The sequence below is a fragment of the Nuphar pumila genome, chromosome 2, assembly GCF_984573655.1.
Source record: "Nuphar pumila chromosome 2, dmNupPumi1.hap1.1, whole genome shotgun sequence".
NCBI lineage: Eukaryota > Viridiplantae > Streptophyta > Magnoliopsida > Nymphaeales > Nymphaeaceae > Nuphar > Nuphar pumila.
Window position 1 is genome coordinate 157,857 of NC_143250.1, and position 21,037 is coordinate 178,893.

Consider the following 21,037-nt stretch of genomic DNA (forward strand, 5'->3'; position numbering starts at 1 on the left):
TAATCTTTATTTCTGCATGTTATGAATGACGAACTTTGTTAAAGAATTTGAGTCTATTAAAAAAAAATATTAACCATATTTTTTTCTCTGTGCGAACTCTGTATACTTTTTATCTGAGAAGTAATACCAACTGGACCCAGACTCTAGAGCTCTCGAATCAGGGTATTACACTCTTGCTCTCTCAGGTTATCGACCTTACTCGTCGCCTTCTCTCCCACTTCCTTCGCCTCTTCTTCTTCATCTTCTATCTTCGTTCCTCCGTCTCTTATTCTTCTTCTTCTCCTCCCCTATGTCTCTCTCCCCCTTCCTCTCCCTCTTCTTATTCTCCTTTCTCTCTCTCCGTTCCTTTGCTTCTTCTTTTTCTCCTCCCTTCCTCTGCCACTTCTAGTTCTTCATTGTTTTCTACTCTCTCTCCCTTTCTCTGCCTCTTCTTCTTTCCCGTCCCTCCGCCTCTCTCTCCCTAGCTATGTTGTTTGCTTTGCTTATTTAATTATTTTTAATATTTGAGCAAGATTTGTAATGTTTGATATATTTTGCTTATTATTGGTTGATTTTATGTTGCATACATGTTTTTTATTAATTTTAACATTTTATTTGCATAACTTTTATAATTTTATATATTTTAAATTAAGATACCAACTAGTCCTCCTATTGTTACACTGATTTGTATAAGAAAACTAGGCACCACATAGCGCTTTTGAATACATGAAAATGGTGGTGGTTGGGAGGAAGACAGATAATGCTATGGTTGTGTGTGCGGTGGGTGAATGGTAGGCCTAATGCAAAAGTTTGTTTTGATAGGAAAAATTCCTCTGATTTTTTTTTATCAGAGTAATTTTTCTTATCAGAAATCCTATTTTTTAGATTTTTGAACTTTTTTTTATCTATGTATAATTTTTCCCTACTTTCACTATTCCTATTATTTTCTCACTTCCAATTTCCAAATACCAGTATGGTCGGGCGTATGCAGGAAAAAACACGCGTATATGAATAGAGAAAAACCCGGTTAGGGAAATAAGAGCAAAAAAAAAAAAACGGAGAGAGAGAGAGACTTCCGTTTAAAAAATCCACTCGAAGCGCGCTGCCTTCCAACTCCTGCATCAGTTGCATCACGTAGTTTTGTCCCTGTGGAAGATTAGGGTTTTGTTAGCGGAGGGTGTTGTGTCCCTCCTGGTGTTTGGTGCCTCTCCCCCTGCAGTGCCTCTAGGGTTTGGAGCTTCCTTCCCCATGGCAGAAAAGCTCAGAGACCTCAGTCAACCTATCGACGTCCCTCTCCTGGACGCCACCGTCGCTGCTTTCTACGGCACGGGATCTAAGGAGGAGGTACATATTTTTTTTCCCACTCATTCCTCGATGATAGATGCCTCTTTTTTTTTTGTTCGTGGAAAATTTAGGGCTTTTCTATGGTTATCGGCGATGCGTTGGTGTGGTGTCCATGCATGGGCTTTCACTGCACTGTTCGGGAGGATCCTCTTTTTGTTTTTTCGGATGTCTATCTTTCATTCCCGTGTTTGATTTTGCTTGGGTGGTTGCTTGGTTCCGTATAGAGATTTCTAGGTTTCTGTGACCCGATTTGTTGGGAGCGGGATTGTCTTGTGATGTTTGGTGCTTATTTTGTTTCGGAACCTGGGGTTCCACTGGTCATTACGTGATCGTCACGATACGGCCTAGTGGTTCCTCTGCCTTCTGCATTTCTTCACCCCTCCCCCACATTTCTTATGGCTCTCCGTCGTTCAACTAGTGTTGCTTCAGTCCATCCCTGTCCATTAATGGGTTGAGAGATTTTCGGCTTCTAGTAGCATGTTCAAGACGTTCTCATGGACACCCGGTAGCTTTTTCAGTAGCATGACCAGAAACATGAGCATGAATGCGGGAAGAAAAAGCAACCACACGAGAAAAGAAAAACACACTTCCCATTATGGGGAAGTACACATCCCATTTTTCTTCCCACTCGCTTCTTGCTCGCTTCCCACTGGCTTCTTGCTGGCTTCCCATTAGCTTCGGGCTTGCTTCCCACTTGCTTTCCAATATCAAAAAATAAGTTTTCTTTTTTTAGGGGGCTTGGAGCCTTTAACAAAATTTTGTTGCCCACTATCTGGAAAACTCGATTCCTATTAGCTTCCCACTCAAATTCTAGGTCGCTTCCCGCTTCGTAAAATTTTAGACGGGCATCGCTTCCCACTTCAGCGTCGGGAATCACTTCTCTCTCCCGCTTCCTTGACTGACAACTCTGTGCTGAAGTGCCCAATGTGCATAATTCTGGATTATGAACTCTAATATTGACACTATTGCTGGTCACTTTTGAACATCAAGGAGATTAAAAGATATGCATGGAAAAGTGTGGCCGTTTGTGTTAATGTGTTGTGCTGTAGTGTAAATAATATATTTCACAACTATATGCACCACATAGCTGATCTAGAAAACTTGATTATGCTACTTCTTGATTTTGATTAGTGGACATTAGTTTGATCTAAATGACGAAATATTTATTCTCTCTCTCTCTTTGAAGATTATATATATGGCCTTCACTGTGTTGTTATTGTGCTCCCGCTTCTGCAATGCTTAACTATCATGCAATTATAGTACGTATTCATTTTTCTTTATTTACTTATTTTTTTTAAACTAAATCAAACCCATTTGCTTTGGACTTGGCCACAAATTTGTTTGCAACTTCTTAGAGTGCCTAGGTCCTTTTAAATTGCAAATTCTATGCTTATATTTTTCTTCATCTCATGCTTGTTCTGCCAAATGTTAATTGTCTAGTCTATTTTATCTTTAAGCTTTGTTGGTTGAAACTTCACCAAATATTCATTGTCATTTTATGGAATGTTGCTGCATCTCAGCATTGCAAAAAAAGAAAAAAATACCCAACTTGCGTAGTTATATTTGTGGGTATTTTGCTGCATTTGTTGCAATGCACAGTGAGATGATTGAAACTCAAAGACTCAAATGGTTGCTTGTTTGCAAAGAGCTGACAACCCTACTCTACCCCTTTGTCATTTAAGCAAGATTCTGTTGTCTACTTTGTGCTGATTTAAAAAGTTATAGTTATTTTGATAAGCATTTTTTAAAATTCCTTTCATTTGCAAGGAGATCAGGGAGAATGTGCAATGATACTTCTCGAAATTTGTTTTTGACATTGGTTATCTTACTTCTAAAATGATTCTATTCATGGATGTCTACTGCTGAAATTTTTGCGACTGGTTTCTGTGGCAGAGAGCTGCTGCAGATCAGATATTGCGCGAGTTGCAGAATAATCCTGATACATGGCTGCAAGTAGTTCACATTCTGCAAAAGTCTCAAAATTTGAATACCAAATTCTTTGCACTTCAGGCAAGTTATCTTGTTCATGGCTGCTGTATTTGCAGATCATAAACTAGTTCTTAGGATTATCTAAGTCAGGATTCACTGATTTGCTTCATGAAAAGTCTCAACTGCTGCTTTTTGTGAACATTTATTTGGTTGAGGTCATTGTCCATGTGAATTGGAAGGGCTTGTATCATATTTCATCATGCATCTTGCAGCCCAAGGCAACTTTGGGGTTTGAATGTGGTGGGCAGACATGTCTTTTTCTTTCTTTTCTCAAGAAATTCTGACTCAGTGAGTTCTATTTCTATAAAATCTTTTATGAAGTTTCGGAAACTTGTCCTCTGGAAGATTGTATGCACTTGATTCATGTCACCTGCTTTCTTAGTTTTCTTTTTAAGGAGTGAGCAAGGAAATAAGCTCAACTTGCTTATTGCTCGTATCCTCATTTGTCATATGGGTTGTCAAGTTTCTGAATTTGGAGAAGATTTTGCTTTTCCTTGATATACAGGTCTTGGAAGGTGTCATTAAATATCGGTGGAATGCATTGCCTGTTGAACAACGAGATGGGATAAAAAATTACATTTCAGATCTTATTGTTCAAGTAAGTCATGAAATTTTTTTCTTTTTGCAGTTGAAAATATTTTTAGTGCACCTCCTGTATTGCATAATAGTTAATTGCGTTAGTTTGGTAATTTCCTAATGTATTTCTTGCTTCCTAGGCTTATGTTTTTTTCTTTTCAATGTTGTGTCTCTTAAAATAGCTCTCGAGTAATGAGATCTCTTTTAGGCGGGAAAGGCTTTATGTCAATAAATTGAACATTATACTTGTTCAGGTAAGTTTTTGACTTTTTTTAAAAATGTTTTGTATTCACTTTCCTTTAGAGTGGCTTTCTGCTAGAATTTTGCTCATTAGACCGTTTACAATTTTTTGTACTGATGCACACACATGCACACACACATACACTCGGCAGACAAAGAAAAGAATGTGAAACTTAGCATGTAGTCTGTCAAATAATGCTAGCCTCTCAGTATTATGTTTTCATGCATTTCACAAATATTTCCTCTTTCAGTTGACAGTACAGTGATTTGAATTCCAAAATTGTTATTGTGTATTGCAGGTCTTGAAACACGAATGGCCTGTTAAATGGCCATCATTTATTTCTGATATTGTTTCAGCTGCGAAGAGCAGTGAAACAATATGTGAGAACTGCATGGCTATTTTAAAGGTAACACCTGATATTATGAAATTATTTTTTATTCACCAGCTTTTTTAGTCTTCCACTGCAACATCAAAAAGGAAAAGATAGTCTAGAACTAAACAGCAACATTTATTGTTTGCTTGATATGCTCTGGCTATGATGTTTGGGCTGACGAGTGCCTTTTGCTATCAGCTTTTGAGTGAGGAGGTTTTTGATTTTTCCAGAGGGGAGATGACACAGCAAAAGATCAAAGAATTAAAACAATCATTGAACAGGTGCCATAAGCAAGGTCCTTTATTATGACAAGTTTTGCTATTAGTTTTGCTATTAATTTTCCTTATTAATTTACTTTTTTTTAAGCCAAAAACCTTTTTACCTTTTCATATATTGTTGCATTCATTTTTTTTTGTTTGAAACAACGTCCAATGTGATAATTGCTGTTGGTCTTGTCACAGTGAGTTTCAACTTATACACGAGCTATGCTTATATGTATTGTCCATGTCCCAAAGAACAGAACTCATAAGGGCAACACTAGCAACACTTCATGCGTTCCTATCTTGGATACCTCTGGGTTATATTTTTGAGTCTCCACTGGTTAGTTCTTTAGCAGCTTGGTGAGCATTTCCAGTATTTTATGGTTTGGTGAGGGCTTACCTGTAAGGCTACACTTGACTTTTGGTTGTTTCCATGGGAGAATAGCTGGAGACACTCTTGAAATTCTTTCCAGTTGCGTCATACAGAAACCTAACTCTGCAATGTTTAACAGAGGTACAGATTTTAAATCCTCAGGATCCTGTATGCAGGTTTTGCTTTTGGCTATTTGTAAGATAGTTAAGCTCATTATGAAAGCTTTTGAGGTGGTCTTCATTCAGCTGGTCTTCATTCATCTTTTCTTATAGGTGGCTGCCCTTCAATTTGGAGATTTCTATGACAGTCAGTACATCACCATGTATACTGTTTTTATGGTACAGTTGCAGGTACTGGAGCTGTTTATATGTGGTGTGCTAATACTGAAAAGAATTGTTATTGGGCTATTTTTTTGGTTATTTTTGTATTTCCATATTTGTATTGTCTGCTGTGTTCTTTATGCCTTGGTTGGCACAAATCGCCATGCCTGCTGAAAAGATTTTTACGTTGTGAAATTTTTTTCATATGGTTTGAAGTTTAATTGTGTGTTATAATCTGTAGATAATTCTCCCACCAGGAACCAATATACCAGAAGCATATGTTAGTGGTTCCAGTGAGGAGCAGGTAACCTTGAGTTCATCTTTTCCCTTTGCTATGGTGATGCTTCCAAAAGATTGATCACTTAACCAGCACGCCATTAGATATCCCTAGGATCTGGTTGTTTCTTGAAGCCACAGCTGCTTATGCATATATGCGTTTTTGTTCCTATGCAGGCATTTATTCAAAATCTGGCTCTTTTCTTTACTTCCTTTTTCAAGGCAAGGTCTTTTTGCTTGGTGGGGGCACTCTTGGTTGGGATGATTCTTCACAGATATTCCTACATACAGAAATTCATTTTGAATAAGATTGAGTGTGATGGTTTATTTTGTGGTTTTATAATCACTTATCATTGGTCTTGTTTGTGCCTGAGAACTGCTTGCATACATTGGTTGTGGGCTATTGTTTTATATTCTCAATGTGGAATAAAGTTATATCATGGATTTTAATGAGTTTTCCACCACCTGAAAAGACAATTTTCTGGTGCAGTTTCGTATTCGAATTCTTGAAACTACTCCTGAGAACCGATCTGCTCTTCTTATGGGTCTGGAATATTTAATTGGAATCTCTTACGTTGATGACACCGAGGTGTTCAAGGTATGGATGATGTTATGTTCTAACCTGTAAGTGGTGTTTTGGATGTTTATTATTGGTACTTGCTGTTTTGGTTGATGGAAGTTCTCTTCCATTTCTTAATATGGACATATAGGTTTGCCTGGATTATTGGAATTCATTGGTCTTGGAGCTTTTCGAAGCACATCACTGTGTAGACAATCCATCAAGTTCTGCAAGCATGATGGGGCTTCAGGTACTCTTTAAGTATTTTGTTTCATGTTTCTGTTAATGCCCTTTGGTGTTTGTGAACATGCAATTTTTTCTTTCCTTTTTTTTGGTTCAGATTCTAAAGTCCTTTGACCATTGAAATATGACTAGACTTTTCCCCTTTAAGACCATAGTTACAACATGAAAGATTGGTCCTTGCTTGTTTCTTAGAGTTATGGGTGGGCACCCAGGGCCTGTTGTTGCTCAGGTGACATGGACCCTAGATCTTGAGACCGTTCTATGATTTTGTCTACCCAATGAAACTAGAGCCCAACGATACAGAATGTCCCGTTATTGACCTTCTTGTAGTAGGATCACCTGGCCAATTTTTTTTGGAGTATTCTACAACTGTGAGTCGACCATATCTATCATTAGGAACGTTCCTATACATTAGACTGTTCATACTTCCATGTGACTTATGTCACAAAGACACGTGAACACATGATGCTGGTTCGACTTGGAGGTGTAAGGAAACAAGGTCCTCCAAAATATATTTACCGAAACAACAAGAGTGGACACTCAAAGAGTTCCACCAAAGCACCAAAGGAATACACAAGGTGCAAAATGGGCTCACACACAAACACCCACTAAAGGGGCAAAACACAATGAATAAAATATTATTTTATTGATCAAATCTATGCATGAAGGCATACAAATAAGAGGGCTTTTCACCCCTATTTATATACAAATGTGAGTCTCCAAAAGAGACGTTGTGAGAGATAGTGTCATGGGCTAAACTTCAAAGGCTCGTGCGGCGTTGGGCGAACGTTGACCCAACAAGCCTTAGCGAGTTCCAAAAGCGAATGCAACGGATATTTTCGAAAGCAATAAGCGCGCAGGCAGTATTGCATACAAATACACAATTACAAGGATGCAACAATCACATAGAGAGAGAGAGAGAGAGAGAGAGAGAGAGAGAGAGAGAGAGAGAGAGAGAGAGAGAGAGAGAGAGGAACGTTCAACAACACTCAATTCATTGAACGTAGGAAAATATACAATAGTGTCATGCACTACAATCTCATTAAGGAAAATGCAAAATTACATGTATGCAACTCTATACAAACATTACAAGGCCGAAAGGCCGTTGTAAGCCACACAAGGCTTTCGGTAGGCTATTACAAGGCAAAAACTGCGCAAAAAGTTTTGGCCTAACATTCTCCCCCACTTAAGCTGTCAACGTCCTTTGCGACAAGGCCCATGTTTCGTACTTGTCCACTGTTGAGGGAAACTGGTGGATGTTCTTCGCTTTCTCCCAACTGGTTTCTTGTTCTGGCAATCTTTTCCACTTGACTAGATATTCTTTGATCTGTCATTGACGATTGCACATATGATCCATGCAGTATTCTACTTCTTTAGCGTCAGTTGTGCAGAAAGGTGCTGGTGCACGCGTTGGCTGGTTGCGGCTGCTGTCTTCTTCATTGACATGGAATGACTTTAGGTTACTCACGTGGAAGACTGAATGTGTTTAAAAGTGCGAAGGAACTTTAAGCTTGTAGATGAGGTTGCCTACTCGCTTGATGATAGGAAAGAGGCCTTCATATTTGCGGACGAGGCCCTGATGGAGACCCTGGGAGATCCTGGTTCTCTCATGGTACAACTTGACTAATACTAGGTCTTCGTCTTTGAACTTCGCAGGGCGATTTTATGATCCGCCCACTTCTTCATCCTCTTGGCAGCTTTGTGCAGGAACATCTTGGCCAATGTTTGATCCTGCTAGTCTTATGAAAACGGTATGCAAGTGGCGCCTTGCCTTTATAGTTCACCGCGATGGTGTACGACGGCTGGGGTTGTCTCCTCGTTGCCAACTCAAAGGGGCTATAGCTAGATGATTCACACTTCTGCAAGTTGTGGGAGAACTAATCGACGTCCAGAAGGACTACCCAGTCTTTCTGATTTGAGCTTACAAAGTGCCATATATATATTTTTAAGGAGAGCGTTGGTTCTCTCTGTTTGGCCATCCGTCTGGGGGTGGAAGCACGTTGAAAAGTGCAACTCCATCCCCAACAATCGAAACACTTCCTGCCAAAACTTTCCTGTAAAGCGCCGGTCGCGGTCGTTGACCATGTTCTCTGGAATCCCTAAGCTGGTCACAACGTACTTCACGAACAATCTTGCAACTCGCTCGGTTGTACTTGTGGGTGACATCGACTTGAAGATGGCATACTTCGAAAATCAATCGACCACCACAAATTTCAAACTGCAGCATTCAATTTCGGTAGTCCCAAAATAAAGTCCATGGAGATGCTCTTCCACAGACGACTTGGAATAAGAAGAGGTTCGAATGGTCCTGCGGGCTTCTGATTACTCAGCTTATCCTGCTGTCAGATCAGGCATGTGCAAATGTAACCTTCAATATCTTCCCCCATGAAAAGCCCCGACAAGTTGCTTGTATGGTGTTGGATTTTCAAGTAGTTTCTCATCAACAATCTTCATTTATCATCTGAAATACCTGACCTGACAACAATATCTAAAACAATTTTAGATTGAGTTAGAAAATAACCTCTAGAAGAATAAGCAACTTCTATACCAAAAAAATACTTCAAAAACCCCAAATCAGTCATTTGAAAATGTGTTTTGAAAAGTCTTTTAATGTTTTCAACTCCCTTTTTGTCACTTCCTGCGATGATCATATCATCCACATAAAGAATAATAATAATAATAATACCTATATCAAAAATCTTAACAAGCAATGCTATGTGGGTTACTCAAGATTGAAATCCAACATCAAGTATAACATGACTAAATCTGTCATACAAAGCTTTTAGAGCTTGTTGAAGGCCATTCAGAGCCTTTATCTAAACAAAAAGCCTTTCTTTTAAGAATAACTATACCAGACAGTTTCTCCATATATACTTCTTCAACCAATTTACCATTGAGAAATACGTTCTTAACCTTCATTTGGTATATAGGCCATTTATTCAGAGACGCGTGAGCTACTACGGTTCTAACTGTGGTCATCGTAGCAACATGTGCAGATGTTTTCTCATAATCTATTCCATACTCTTATGAGTATCCCTTGGCAACTAACCTAGCTCTGTACCTTTTAAGGGTTTCATCACTCTTAGTTTTTATCTTATAGACCCATCGACAACATATGAGTTTCTTTCCTTGGAAAATATCTTGGATAGTTCAAGTATTTGCCTTTTCTAAAGCATCTAATTTTACCCTCTTGGCTTCTACCCATTTAGAATGTTTATTTGCTTTAGTATAGTTTGAGTGTTCTATATAGGAATGCATCAATGCAATGTAAGCTTGAAACTTAGGTGAAAAGAACTCATAGGACACAAATTTCCCAGGGTTTTTTGATACTCTCGATGACCTTTTAGTTTGTGTTTCTACATGATTTTCATTAGTATATTTTTTAAGGGCACATGGATGTTCAAAACAACTATACCTGAAATATTGAATAAAGTTCTAATTTTGAGATTGTTCTTCACTTATCTCATTGTCATGAGATTCTTCTTCACTCACCCTATCATTTCTGATATTCTGATCTTCGTCAAGATTAACATCACAATCACCAGTGTTTGAAATTAGATCCAATAGAAAAAAATACTCAATTATGTCCTTAGGGTTTTCAAATTCAACTTTTTTTCTTTTTCTAAAAAAGATATATTACAGTATGGATTGGGTTTGATATAAGATCCATACCTGAAATACATAAAAAATGTACACATGAAAATACAAACATCTTTTCACCCCCCTCATGTTGATCATGGTTTTGAACCATGAGCAACTTGCTCTTAAGCATCCAAAAGCGATCCTTTGTCAAGCCTTTTGTGAATATGTTTACAACTTGATTTTCGGTGTTAACAAATTCGGGTGCAATGTCTTTTTCTTCAACTTCCTGCCTCACAAAATGTTGATTTATCTCAATTGTGATGTACCAGATTGAATGACATGTTAATGGCACTTCAATTGTCGCACAACAAGGTAATCCGAGAAATCACCTCTCCCACTTCGCTTAGTAGATGTCTAACCCATGTGACTTCAACAATAGTTGCATCCATGGATCTGTACTCGGCCTTAGTAATTGATCTAGCGATGACTTTCTGTTTTCTGCTACTCCAGGATACTAAGTTCTTGCTAATGAATACACAATGTCCTGAAATAGATCTTCGTTCATCTGGATCCCCTGCCCAATTTGCATTACAATAGACAGTAAGCTCACACGCATCCTTACCAGACGATTTTTGAGAATATATCAGTTCATATCCAACTGTTCCTTTTAAGTATCTGAGTATCCTCTTAACAACCTCCATGCGTCCAGTACATGGCTCATGCATGAATTGACACCTAATTGACTGAATAAACGATGTCAGGTCGAGTGAATGTGAGGTACTGTAGCATCTATATTAGACTTCGGTACCTAGTGGGGTCTTCATACAAGTCTCCATCGTGGGCAATCAATTTTAGGTGAAGGACACTTGGAGTTCCCAGAGATTTAATCTTTCATGTCTGCTTTGCTTAGAACATCCATGGTGTACTTGTGCTGAGTGAGAGTCAAGCCATCTGTCCGTCTATCAACTTCTACCCCAAGAAAATAACCTAGGGTACCAAGATCTTTCATCTTGAACCTTTGACCTAGCAGGCTTTTTACCTTTTTAGTGTGTTCAGAATTTCCTGTGATTACAATATCATCTACATAGATTAGTAATAAAATGATCACATTTTCTCTTCTAAATATAAATAATAAGTGATCCAGTAGGGAGTGAGAGAATCCATGCTTTTGGATCTCAAGAGAGAAGCTATCAAACCAAGAGCAAGATGCTTGCTTTAGGCCATAGATGGCCCTTTTTAATTTACACACATGCGTTTTACAATTCTGCTCATAATATCTAGGGGCTTATTCCATGTAAACTTCCTCCAAATCCCTATTCAAGAATGCATTTTTTACATCCAGCTGACTCAATGTCCAACCATGCTCAGCAACTAAGGAGAGGATAATTCGAATCATCCCTATTCTGACAACTAGACTAAAAGTCTCATCGTAGTCTTGCCCCGTTTCTTGCGTGAACCCTTTTACCACGAGCCTCGCCTTGTATCGTTCAGTAGTTCCATCTGGTTTATATTTTATTTTGCAAACCCACTTGCATCCTACCACATTCCTGTCACATGGTCTAGGGACAATTTTTCATGTTCCACATTCTTGCAGGGCTTGCATTTCATCATTTATAGCTTCTACCCATTTATTAGAGGTAGCTGCCTGATAGTACATGATAGATTCATCTTCTTTTTCAAGGGTAGTCAGAAAGAGCTGAAAGTCCATGGAGAAGTTGTTATAGTTGACCCACCTATCAATAAGGTGCCACATGTGATTAGATCTCTTGACCTCAAGTGTATGTGAGGAAGTAGATGCATCCTCTGGTGCATGATCTAAGAGGCTTGCAGTCTCTCTCCTTTGTCGGGTATAGGAGATGCCCTTATATTTGCCTTGGACAAACGACGGTGTTTCAACACCATTCTGAAAGCCTGATGCTTCAAAGATTTCCGGCCTATCTTCTTCCTGATGCATGCAGTCCGTTGACCACTCTTCACTTGAACCAACAAAGAGTTTTGAACTCAGCTAAGGATAGTAAAATTCAACTATGGAGGATGACTTATCAGCGATGTCGGTTTTATGATCAAAATTCAGCTCGTCCAACACGACATTTCTCGAGGTTTTGATACTATCTTCTAGCAGGGTCATAACATCTGCATTCTTTATAGTCGTCTCCATATCCCCACAAACCTGCATTTCTGAGCCTTGTCCTGAAACTTGTTTCTCAGAGATTGATCAACGTGCACGTAGCAAACACATCCAAAGACAATTAAGGAGACTTATTTTCCAACACAACCATAGGTAGTCTATTTATCACATGTACGACATAATGAAAAGCTATTGTTCATAGGGAAATAGAGAGATTGCTGTCATGCATCATACTCATCGCACTTTCAACGATGTGTCTGTGTTTCCGTTCAGCAATCACATTTTATCGTGGTGTGTGTGGACAAGACACCCTTCCTATTTCATTATTTTGAAGAAAAGAAATAAAATCACTGGATGTGAACTCCCCTCCCCCATCAGATTGAAAAAATTGAATGGACTTAGAAAATTGATTTTTAACTACAGAGAGAAAGTTCTGAAACAGAGGAAAAACTTTCGATTTATTTTTCATGAAGAATATCCAGGTGAATCGAGAGTAGCTATCAACAAAATTTAAGTAGTATTTGCTTCCGGAACCAGAGGTAACAATAGCAGGAGCAGACCCCCATACATCGGAATACACTATCTCAAAAGGTCGTGAAGCTCTTTTATTAACAAAATGAAAATTTACTCTTACATGAAAGACAACTGGGACACCTTTGAATTCCCTCTTCCACATTGAGACTATCTTTGGGAATGAGATTATTGGAAGCAAGTTTCTCAATAAAATAACTTCCACAAGGTGCTAACCGGCTGTGCCATAGAAAAGGCTTATTATATTAAGAGATACTAAGAACATTTTCAGGAGAAAAATAATATGACTCTAATGATGACTTCGAATCAACGTGGGTATGACAGGCCGAATGACATGGATCTTCTTGAAATACGTACATATTGCCTTGTGTTTTTCCTTCAACGAATGTTTCTCTCGTGCGGAGGTCTTCGACTTGTACAGAGAAGGGAGTGAATTTGACTTAAGCATGATTATCATCAACAAGTTTAGGTATCAGATAAACATTTCTTTCTTTCAGAATTCTATCACCATTTACATATCTTAACACACCACTTTTGGTGTCCAACATGCCAAAATTCGTTGCTGAATGATTAATTGTCTCAATGTGGTTTGAAATTGCAAAAATATGTTTAGGATGTGTCCAACCACACCCTAATTTTCTGAAGTTGAAAAAATCATGATTTTGTAAACAGTATTTTATACCTTTCCCTCATACAATCGCATGTGCAAAAATGCATGAATGGAATGCTATATTGATCTTCGGTTATCGTGCCTCTTTAACACACAAAGAATTTGGCTAGCTCTTAAGGCATTTGATACATGTTCTGATTAGCTATAGCAGGTGTGAACAGTCATCCATTTCCTTTTTGCAGGTTTTAATCAATATAGCAAATGCAACCCCTTCAGTTTCCTTTTTGTGTGATAATGAATTATGATGACACATATGATCGGAGATTCAGGCAATTGCCTATAAAATATGTTGGTAGCACATTGCACTAGAGGCAGTGCCTTTTGATGAGAAGTTGAAACAAATTACTTTTTGGAAAGACTCATGAATCTTGGACAAACCAGCTATACTTTAATCATCATTTATTTGTATGATTTTAATTCAAACATTTGGAGCATTTCATTAGGGATGGACAGTGATGGAATATTGCATAGATTGAAGGGAAACAATATTCAGGCTGAGGATTCATGTCTTGCTGTTGAATTATCCTACATGGAAGATGAGATTATCTGTAAACAGAATATTTCTATTTATATTTATAGACACTGCTCTTTTAACAAACCACCTTGTAGTGTTAATATTTACTTATGGTGCTATTTTAGGCAAGTCAAACCTATGTAGCATGGGTGTGTCGGGGAGGCTGACTCACCTGCGTCAGGTATGGGCTTGGGTACTACCCGTGCACCAGGTGTGTCCTGGGCCGGGGTTGGGCCTGGCCCGGGACCCGCTGACCTGAACCTTCTTCCTTGAAAGAGGAGGAGGAAAGGAGGAAAGAAGAATAAAAAAAGAAGGGGAGGAGGAGGAAGAAGAACTGAAGAAGAAAAAGGAGAGAGAGAGAGGTGGTGGGGGTTCATACCTGCCCCCTTCTCACCCTCTTTTCTTATTGGTTAAGGAAAAAAAACCTTTTTTTAATATAAAAACAATATGGGTTGAGTTTAGATTATAACCCAACCCAAATCCGCATGTCATAAAAATATAGCGTATGGATTTGAGTTCGGTTGTAATCTAAACCTAAATCCATAAGCTATATTTTATATAACATACGGGTTTGAACGTTCATTCAATCCATATATATGTATGTATATATATACACACACACAAACACACACACACACACGCCCTACCTGTAATTTTAAAATTTGCCGTGTCGTACCCTCGAACCTGTATCAGTACCAGAATCCACACCTCGTGCCCATGTGACATAGAATGAAACATAATTTTACAATTTCTGTCCCTTATTGTATGTATCTTGCGCAACTCTGTGCTTACCCATACACAATGTATTTATGTTCTGTGTGGTTCTTTATGATGTGTATCTTCCACAACCTAAGCTTGTATGATCAACTGTGTTCACCATGGTCTGCTCTTGTGTTTTTTTTTTTTCTTTTTTTTCATTCAGCTTGCAACTTTTCAGAAATCTGCGGAAAAGAACGTCTATTTTTCATGAAGTTATATATAAATCTATCTTTGTTGCATCTTTTAAATCACGACATTGATCTTGTCAACCTAAAACAATCTGTAATTGCAGGTGCCTTTGCTCTCTGGTATGGCTGATGGTCTTGGTTCACAACTTCTACAGAGGCGTCAGTTATATTCTGGTCCATTATCTAAGCTGAGAATTCTTATGATTTGCCGTATGGCAAAACCTGAGGAAGTTCTGATTGTAGAGGATGAAAATGGAAATATTGTCCGGGAAACTATGAAAGACAATGATGTCCTTGTTCAGTACAAGGTTGGGCTAATCGAGTTCTTGGAAACTTGTTATTTGATTGTGATAATCTGTAGCACTTATTCTATTCTATTTAGGTTTCAGATCTTCAGTTTAATATCCTAAATGTGTTTTTTCTTTTTAGTTTCTAGTGCTAATGTTATGCATTGGTGGTGCTCTGCATTCACTATTACTCAATGTTTATTTTGCTTATGTTTCTACTTTAACTGTTTTATAATTGTTGAATTCATTTTGATGCATGTTTCTGCTGGACTCTGTTTATAATTTTGTAATTTGCAGATTATGAGAGAAACACTTATATACTTGTCACATCTAGATCACGAAGATACTGAGCAGCAGGTATGTCCTTCACATGCAAAGAGGTGACTCAGTTATGCTTAGGTCTTGCTGTAATACCATGTGCTTCGGTAGAATTGCTTGCCTGCTTTTTTTGTATTGTATCAGATTCGTCTAAGCTTTATGCTATCAAAATTCCAGCCCTTACATCTTGAAGACTTAACTGCAAGGATGCTATGGATATTTCTCCCTGTTCTTTTGTTTTCTCATTATAACTCAAACAAATTCATAGTTGCATTCTAAATTCACATATACATCATCAGTTAAAACTTCTGCATCAACATACCTCTTCCATCTGATGGTAACAAAAACAAGATATAGTATTTGGTATTTACATGCATCTGAACTTGTTATTTTCATGCTGTTTATCTAATCAGCTTGCTTGATGTTTGAAGTTTTCGAGTTCTATAATTATTTGTAATCCTCATGATGAACATATAATAACTTATATTAGCTTGCATTCTTGCTGTTATGAAAAGTTCTATGGCATTACCCAATTATCGTAACAGTGGCCTTTTCTGTAAATGTTTGTAATCCTAATGATGATTATAAGCAAAATTGCAGTTGTATTATGTTTCTGTGAGATGCTGAAAAGTTCTACGACATTACACAGTTGTTTGCTGTTATTCTGTGGTTACCAAATAGTAGTTGGCCAATTCTCCAACTCTACCACCTGGATGCATGTCATAGTAGAAGTCGGTGTTGTAACAATGATACTCTATTTCATTCTCATGTTATTTCCCCATATGTACTGTTCTTAATGAGAAATTACACGAATAAGCCATGCAAGTGCAAATAGGTTTTATGGGAGCCCGGGATGTTGATGATCCTTTTTTGTGATTGATCTCATTTTGTTCAAAATTCAATTATTTTGGTACTTAACAGCTTTGATCTGCATCATTCATTTTATCATAATCAAGTAACGGGGTTACCGGAAGCACCATAGGACCTGGGGGAAGCACACTTCCCCGAAGCATGTTTTGGAAGCGCAAAATGTGGTGCTTCCCAAACGTGTTGGGAAGCACCAAAAAGAATTGGGAAGCACACTTCCCATTTAGGGGAAGCTTGCTTTCCCTTCATTTTTCTCTTTTTTCTCTTTTCCCTCTCTTCCACCTTGCTTCCTAGGTCACTTACGGTTCGCTTCTCTTCTTGCTTCCGAGATGATTCTTGGTTCACTTCTAAGTCGTCCCGCGCTTCCCGCTTCCTGAAATTTTGGAAGTGCTTCACTTCCCGCTTTCCAAACTGCAACTCTAAACCTTGTCTAACCAAAAGGCATCAAAGAGAAATACAGTAAGGATTAATTTCCAATCCTTTTCATGCAAAGTCACATTTAAAATTTCATCAGTGCTTGTGAAAAATGGTCACAGACTCACAACAAATGTGAAAAGTTCAACAGACATTTTCAGAATTATCAGCCTTCAACCTGGTCCATGTTAACATTCTTCTGTTGAAAAAAAATCATAATTGTGACTGAGTTCCCATGAGGAGACATGGTTGTTTGTCTTTGTTGGTCAAGTAATTTTTAATTTTGCCTAGTTTTCAATGTGACCCCAACTGTGGCCTGAGATTGCACACATGGTAGAACTGTGATGGTTTTTTGACTTTTATGCATTATCACGGTCATCATGTCTCTCTTCCAGGCATTGCCATGCTCTGTAATGGGTGTTTTTTTCCTGATTCACACATTCTTGGAGATTAAGCAAGTTCTTGTAAATTCTAGGAAAATTTTCAAATACACCCAAACTTTTGGGCCTAATTCATGCACACACCAAAAGTTTGAGAGTTTGTAAATTCACACCAAAGTTTTTACTTGGGTTAATCAAATTCCCCCAATCATGAGTTGTGTTGTTCTTGGGTTTACACAACTCATATTTTATATTTACCATTTTACCCTTATAACTCGTGAGATGAATTACTAATTTACTCCTATTCTAAAAGTCTGTACAAAGTTTAACCATAGGGCTGTCAACAAAATGTACTTAATGTACAAAAGTCAACTATTGCAATGATACTCAAACTCTTGACCTCCCCAATAAAAAACAACCATGTTTAAATTCCAACAAGTAGGGTTGTCAACATGTCGGGTTTGTATCAGGTACCGACCCAACCCGAACTCAAATTTTTGGGTATGGGCATGAAAGCACCAACCCGAAAGATATTTGAGCCGACCCAAACCAGACCTAAGCAATATGCAGTCCAGGTTTGTACATGATTTTTTCCAGGTACCTGACCCGAGTATTTTTAATAAAAATAAATTTATGAAATTATGCGGGTCTGAGTTTGAGATGCCATTTTTGTGACCCAGCAAAACCCGAACCCAAAAATTTATCATTTGGTCGGGTTCAGGTATACCTTGATAGGTCGGGTACCCGACCCATTGACAACCCTAAAACCAATCAACATAACAATGACCCGTCCCTGATAGCAAAGCCAAGTCCAAACTCGAAATTTCATGCGTACGCATACCAAACACGGACCCGGTGATGCCATCGGTGGGTCGGGTCATTATTGGATTGATTGGCTTGCTGGAATTTAAACATGCTTATATAATTTTTTTCTAGAAATTTTCAATAAATTCTTAATTGGTGTAGTGGTTAGTGTTTTTGTTTTATATTGGGGAGGTTAAGAGTTCGAGTATCATTCTAATCAATAGACCTTTTTACATTAAATAAATTTTATTGACAGGACTATGGTCAAACTTTGTCCAGGCTTCTAGAATAGGGGTAAATTAGTAATTCATCTCATGAGTTACAATGGTAAAATGGTAATTTTAAAACATGAGTTAGTGTTAACCCAAGAACAACCCAACGTTATTTCATGATTGGGGGGATTTGATTAACCTAAGTTACAACTTTGGTGCGAATTTGCAAACTCTCAAACTTTTGGTGTGTTCATGAATTAGACCCAAAAGTTTGGGGGCTATTTGAAAGTTTCCCTAAATTCTATCTCTTAATTTTGTTTCATCCATTATTTTGTGATGTTGAATTTGTTATTGGTCTGTGGAATTGAATATATTTGCTTTATTTAGCTCTATCTTTCCTTTGTTCAATGCAGATGTTGAAGAAGCTAAGCAAACAATTAAATAGAGAGGAATGGACTTGGAATAACTTGAACACTCTTTGTTGGGCTATTGGATCAATATCTGGATCTATGGTGGAGGAGCAGGTACTTTATCTGAATCTTGTACAAGTGGGTGTTGCCATTTTCATGAACAGCAAATGATATTATGACAAGCAACTTGTGCTTACACTTTTATTCTACTGAAAAACTATTCTATTGTAAATGGGTTTGAAAATAAGAAAGAAAAATAAAATAAATTTCGACATAAAGATGAACAACTTATTGTGCAAGCTATATATATTTTAATGTCACCACTTGATTCACCCCCCCCCCCCCCCCCCATAAACTTGCTTTCTGGATGATGCACCTCTCCACAAGCTTTGGAAAACATGGCTTTAACCAAGTATGCTTGAGTAGGAGACAAAGTTCCATGAAGAGAATGATAAATTGCAATACTGGCCTAATTCAGCTTTTGGGATTTTCTCTATTTTTTTCAGTTGGATCTGAAAATATACAAATGATGAGTAAGTATATATGATTGTGACTTGCTGAGATTATTGATTGCATCAAACAAGCTAAATATCCTAGATACAACTGATTGTGGCTCTCTTACCACTAAAATGCATCTTTTTACCTCATTTGCCAATGTTCTGTTATTCCTTTATTTGAGCTTTCATGATGCTTTTGCTCTTGCCCCCACTCCTTCACTTGGCTAACGAGTACTTATATTTTAAAGTTTGTCCTTGTTTGCCATTCTTTTGTTGTAATGTTACTTTTGTTGTTTTCTTTTTAATCCTTTGCAGGAAAATAGGTTTCTGGTTATGGTTATTCGTGATTTGCTGAATCTGTGTGAAATCACAAAAGGGAAAGATAATAAAGCTGTGATTGCTAGTAACATTATGTGAGTATCATGGGTAGTTTCAGTGTTTACCTTTTTCTTTCCACAACACCCATGCTGCTTCTTATGCACATGTATATTCATATACCTGCTTATGGCTGCCAAGTATGGTATGTGTGTTGCTCTGTGTACCCATAGATGCATAAGGCTAGAAATCTAGCCATTAGATCTAGTCTAATGGCCCTGCTCTAACGGCTAGTCTTAGTCAACTCTAGTTGACTAAAATAAACAAAAATAATTTACAATAAAAAAGAAAAGAATATATATATATATATACAATATATTTACATATTTTAACACTCTCCCTCAAACTTACGATATAATTACTGAAGGTTTTCTTAAAAGGAAGTGAAACCTAAGAGTTGAGAGGTTTTTTAAAGAAGTCCATCAACTAATACTTTGATATAATATAGGGCAGATCAATATTGCTATGTAGATACTCCTCTCGTAGGTAGTGACAATCCATCTCGATGTGTTTGGTGTGCTTGTGAAAAATACAGTTACTTGCAATGTATATCGTACTTTTATTGTCACAACACATTTTTGAGACTCATGTTACTTGAATTCCCATATCTGCCAGCAAATTACTTAGCCGTACTACTTCCATTGTGGTAGTAGCCATGACTCCATATTCAACTTCCATTGATGAAAAAGAGATCTTGTTTTGCTTCTTGCATCGCCACAAAATTAGGAATTCTCCTAAAAATACACAAAACCCGTAGTTGAGTGTCTATTATTGGGATCACTTCTCCAATCAACATCAATATAAACATCAATTTGATATATAGGCAAACTTCTAGTGGAGGCTACTGCTACTAATGTCATAATAATGGTCATCCTAGCGATGGGAGCAAAATTTTTCTCATAATCTATATCATATTTTTGAAAATATCTTTTGGCAATTAAGATGACTTTATACCTTTCGAGGGTTCCATCACTCTTGGTTTTCACCTTGTATACCCACCTACAACTTATAGGTTTCTTGTTATGTGGAATGTCTTGAAATGTCCAAGTATTGAATTTTTCTAAGGCTTCTAACTCTACTCTCATAGTTTCTTCCCACTTGAAAAGTCTCTTAGCTTGAGCATAAGTTGAGGGTTTTACATAGAAATTTATTAACAATATACATGCCTTGTACTTGGATGAAAAAGAATCATAAGACACAAAATTTTCTGATGGCTTGAAGGATCTAGATGATCTTCTTATTCCACTTTATGTTGGTTTTCGATATCAAAATATTTCTCAAGTGCACATGAAGGTTTGGGGACACTATGTCTAGAGTACTGCAAGTAATTTTTGTCACTATGGGATTGCTCTTCACTCACTAATCACATCATTTATAACTTCATTATCATTATCAAGGTCAAACTCACAATCACAATCATCAACATCTTGCTTAAAACCAAAATCAAGTATAAAAGAGTACTCAGTTACTTATATTTTTCACCATCAGAGAAGTTTTCTTTTTCTAAGAAAGATATTTCTTGAAACATATAATTTTTCATTTTTAGGATTATAACACCAAAATGAATG

General features: G+C 37.5%; 1 protein-coding gene across 1 annotated transcript in view; it reads left to right on the forward strand.

Annotated features, from left to right (window-relative positions):
• Positions 1-1,045: 1,045 nt before the first annotated feature.
• Positions 1,046-21,037, forward strand: part of LOC149844349 (protein EXPORTIN 1A) — a 38,421-nt gene continuing 18,429 nt past the window's right edge. Inside the window, exons 1-17 of the mRNA XM_089997183.1 lie at positions 1,046-1,323; positions 3,217-3,333; positions 3,818-3,910; positions 4,071-4,142; positions 4,428-4,535; positions 4,701-4,783; positions 4,964-5,102; positions 5,208-5,276; positions 5,408-5,485; positions 5,697-5,759; positions 5,909-5,953; positions 6,222-6,329; positions 6,442-6,540; positions 15,010-15,213; positions 15,490-15,549; positions 18,601-18,711; positions 19,410-19,507. Coding sequence (XP_089853309.1) covers positions 1,228-1,323; positions 3,217-3,333; positions 3,818-3,910; positions 4,071-4,142; positions 4,428-4,535; positions 4,701-4,783; positions 4,964-5,102; positions 5,208-5,276; positions 5,408-5,485; positions 5,697-5,759; positions 5,909-5,953; positions 6,222-6,329; positions 6,442-6,540; positions 15,010-15,213; positions 15,490-15,549; positions 18,601-18,711; positions 19,410-19,507 — 1,643 coding nt within the window. The 5' untranslated portion in view covers positions 1,046-1,227. The remainder of the gene's footprint in view (positions 1,324-3,216; positions 3,334-3,817; positions 3,911-4,070; positions 4,143-4,427; positions 4,536-4,700; positions 4,784-4,963; positions 5,103-5,207; positions 5,277-5,407; positions 5,486-5,696; positions 5,760-5,908; positions 5,954-6,221; positions 6,330-6,441; positions 6,541-15,009; positions 15,214-15,489; positions 15,550-18,600; positions 18,712-19,409; positions 19,508-21,037) is intronic.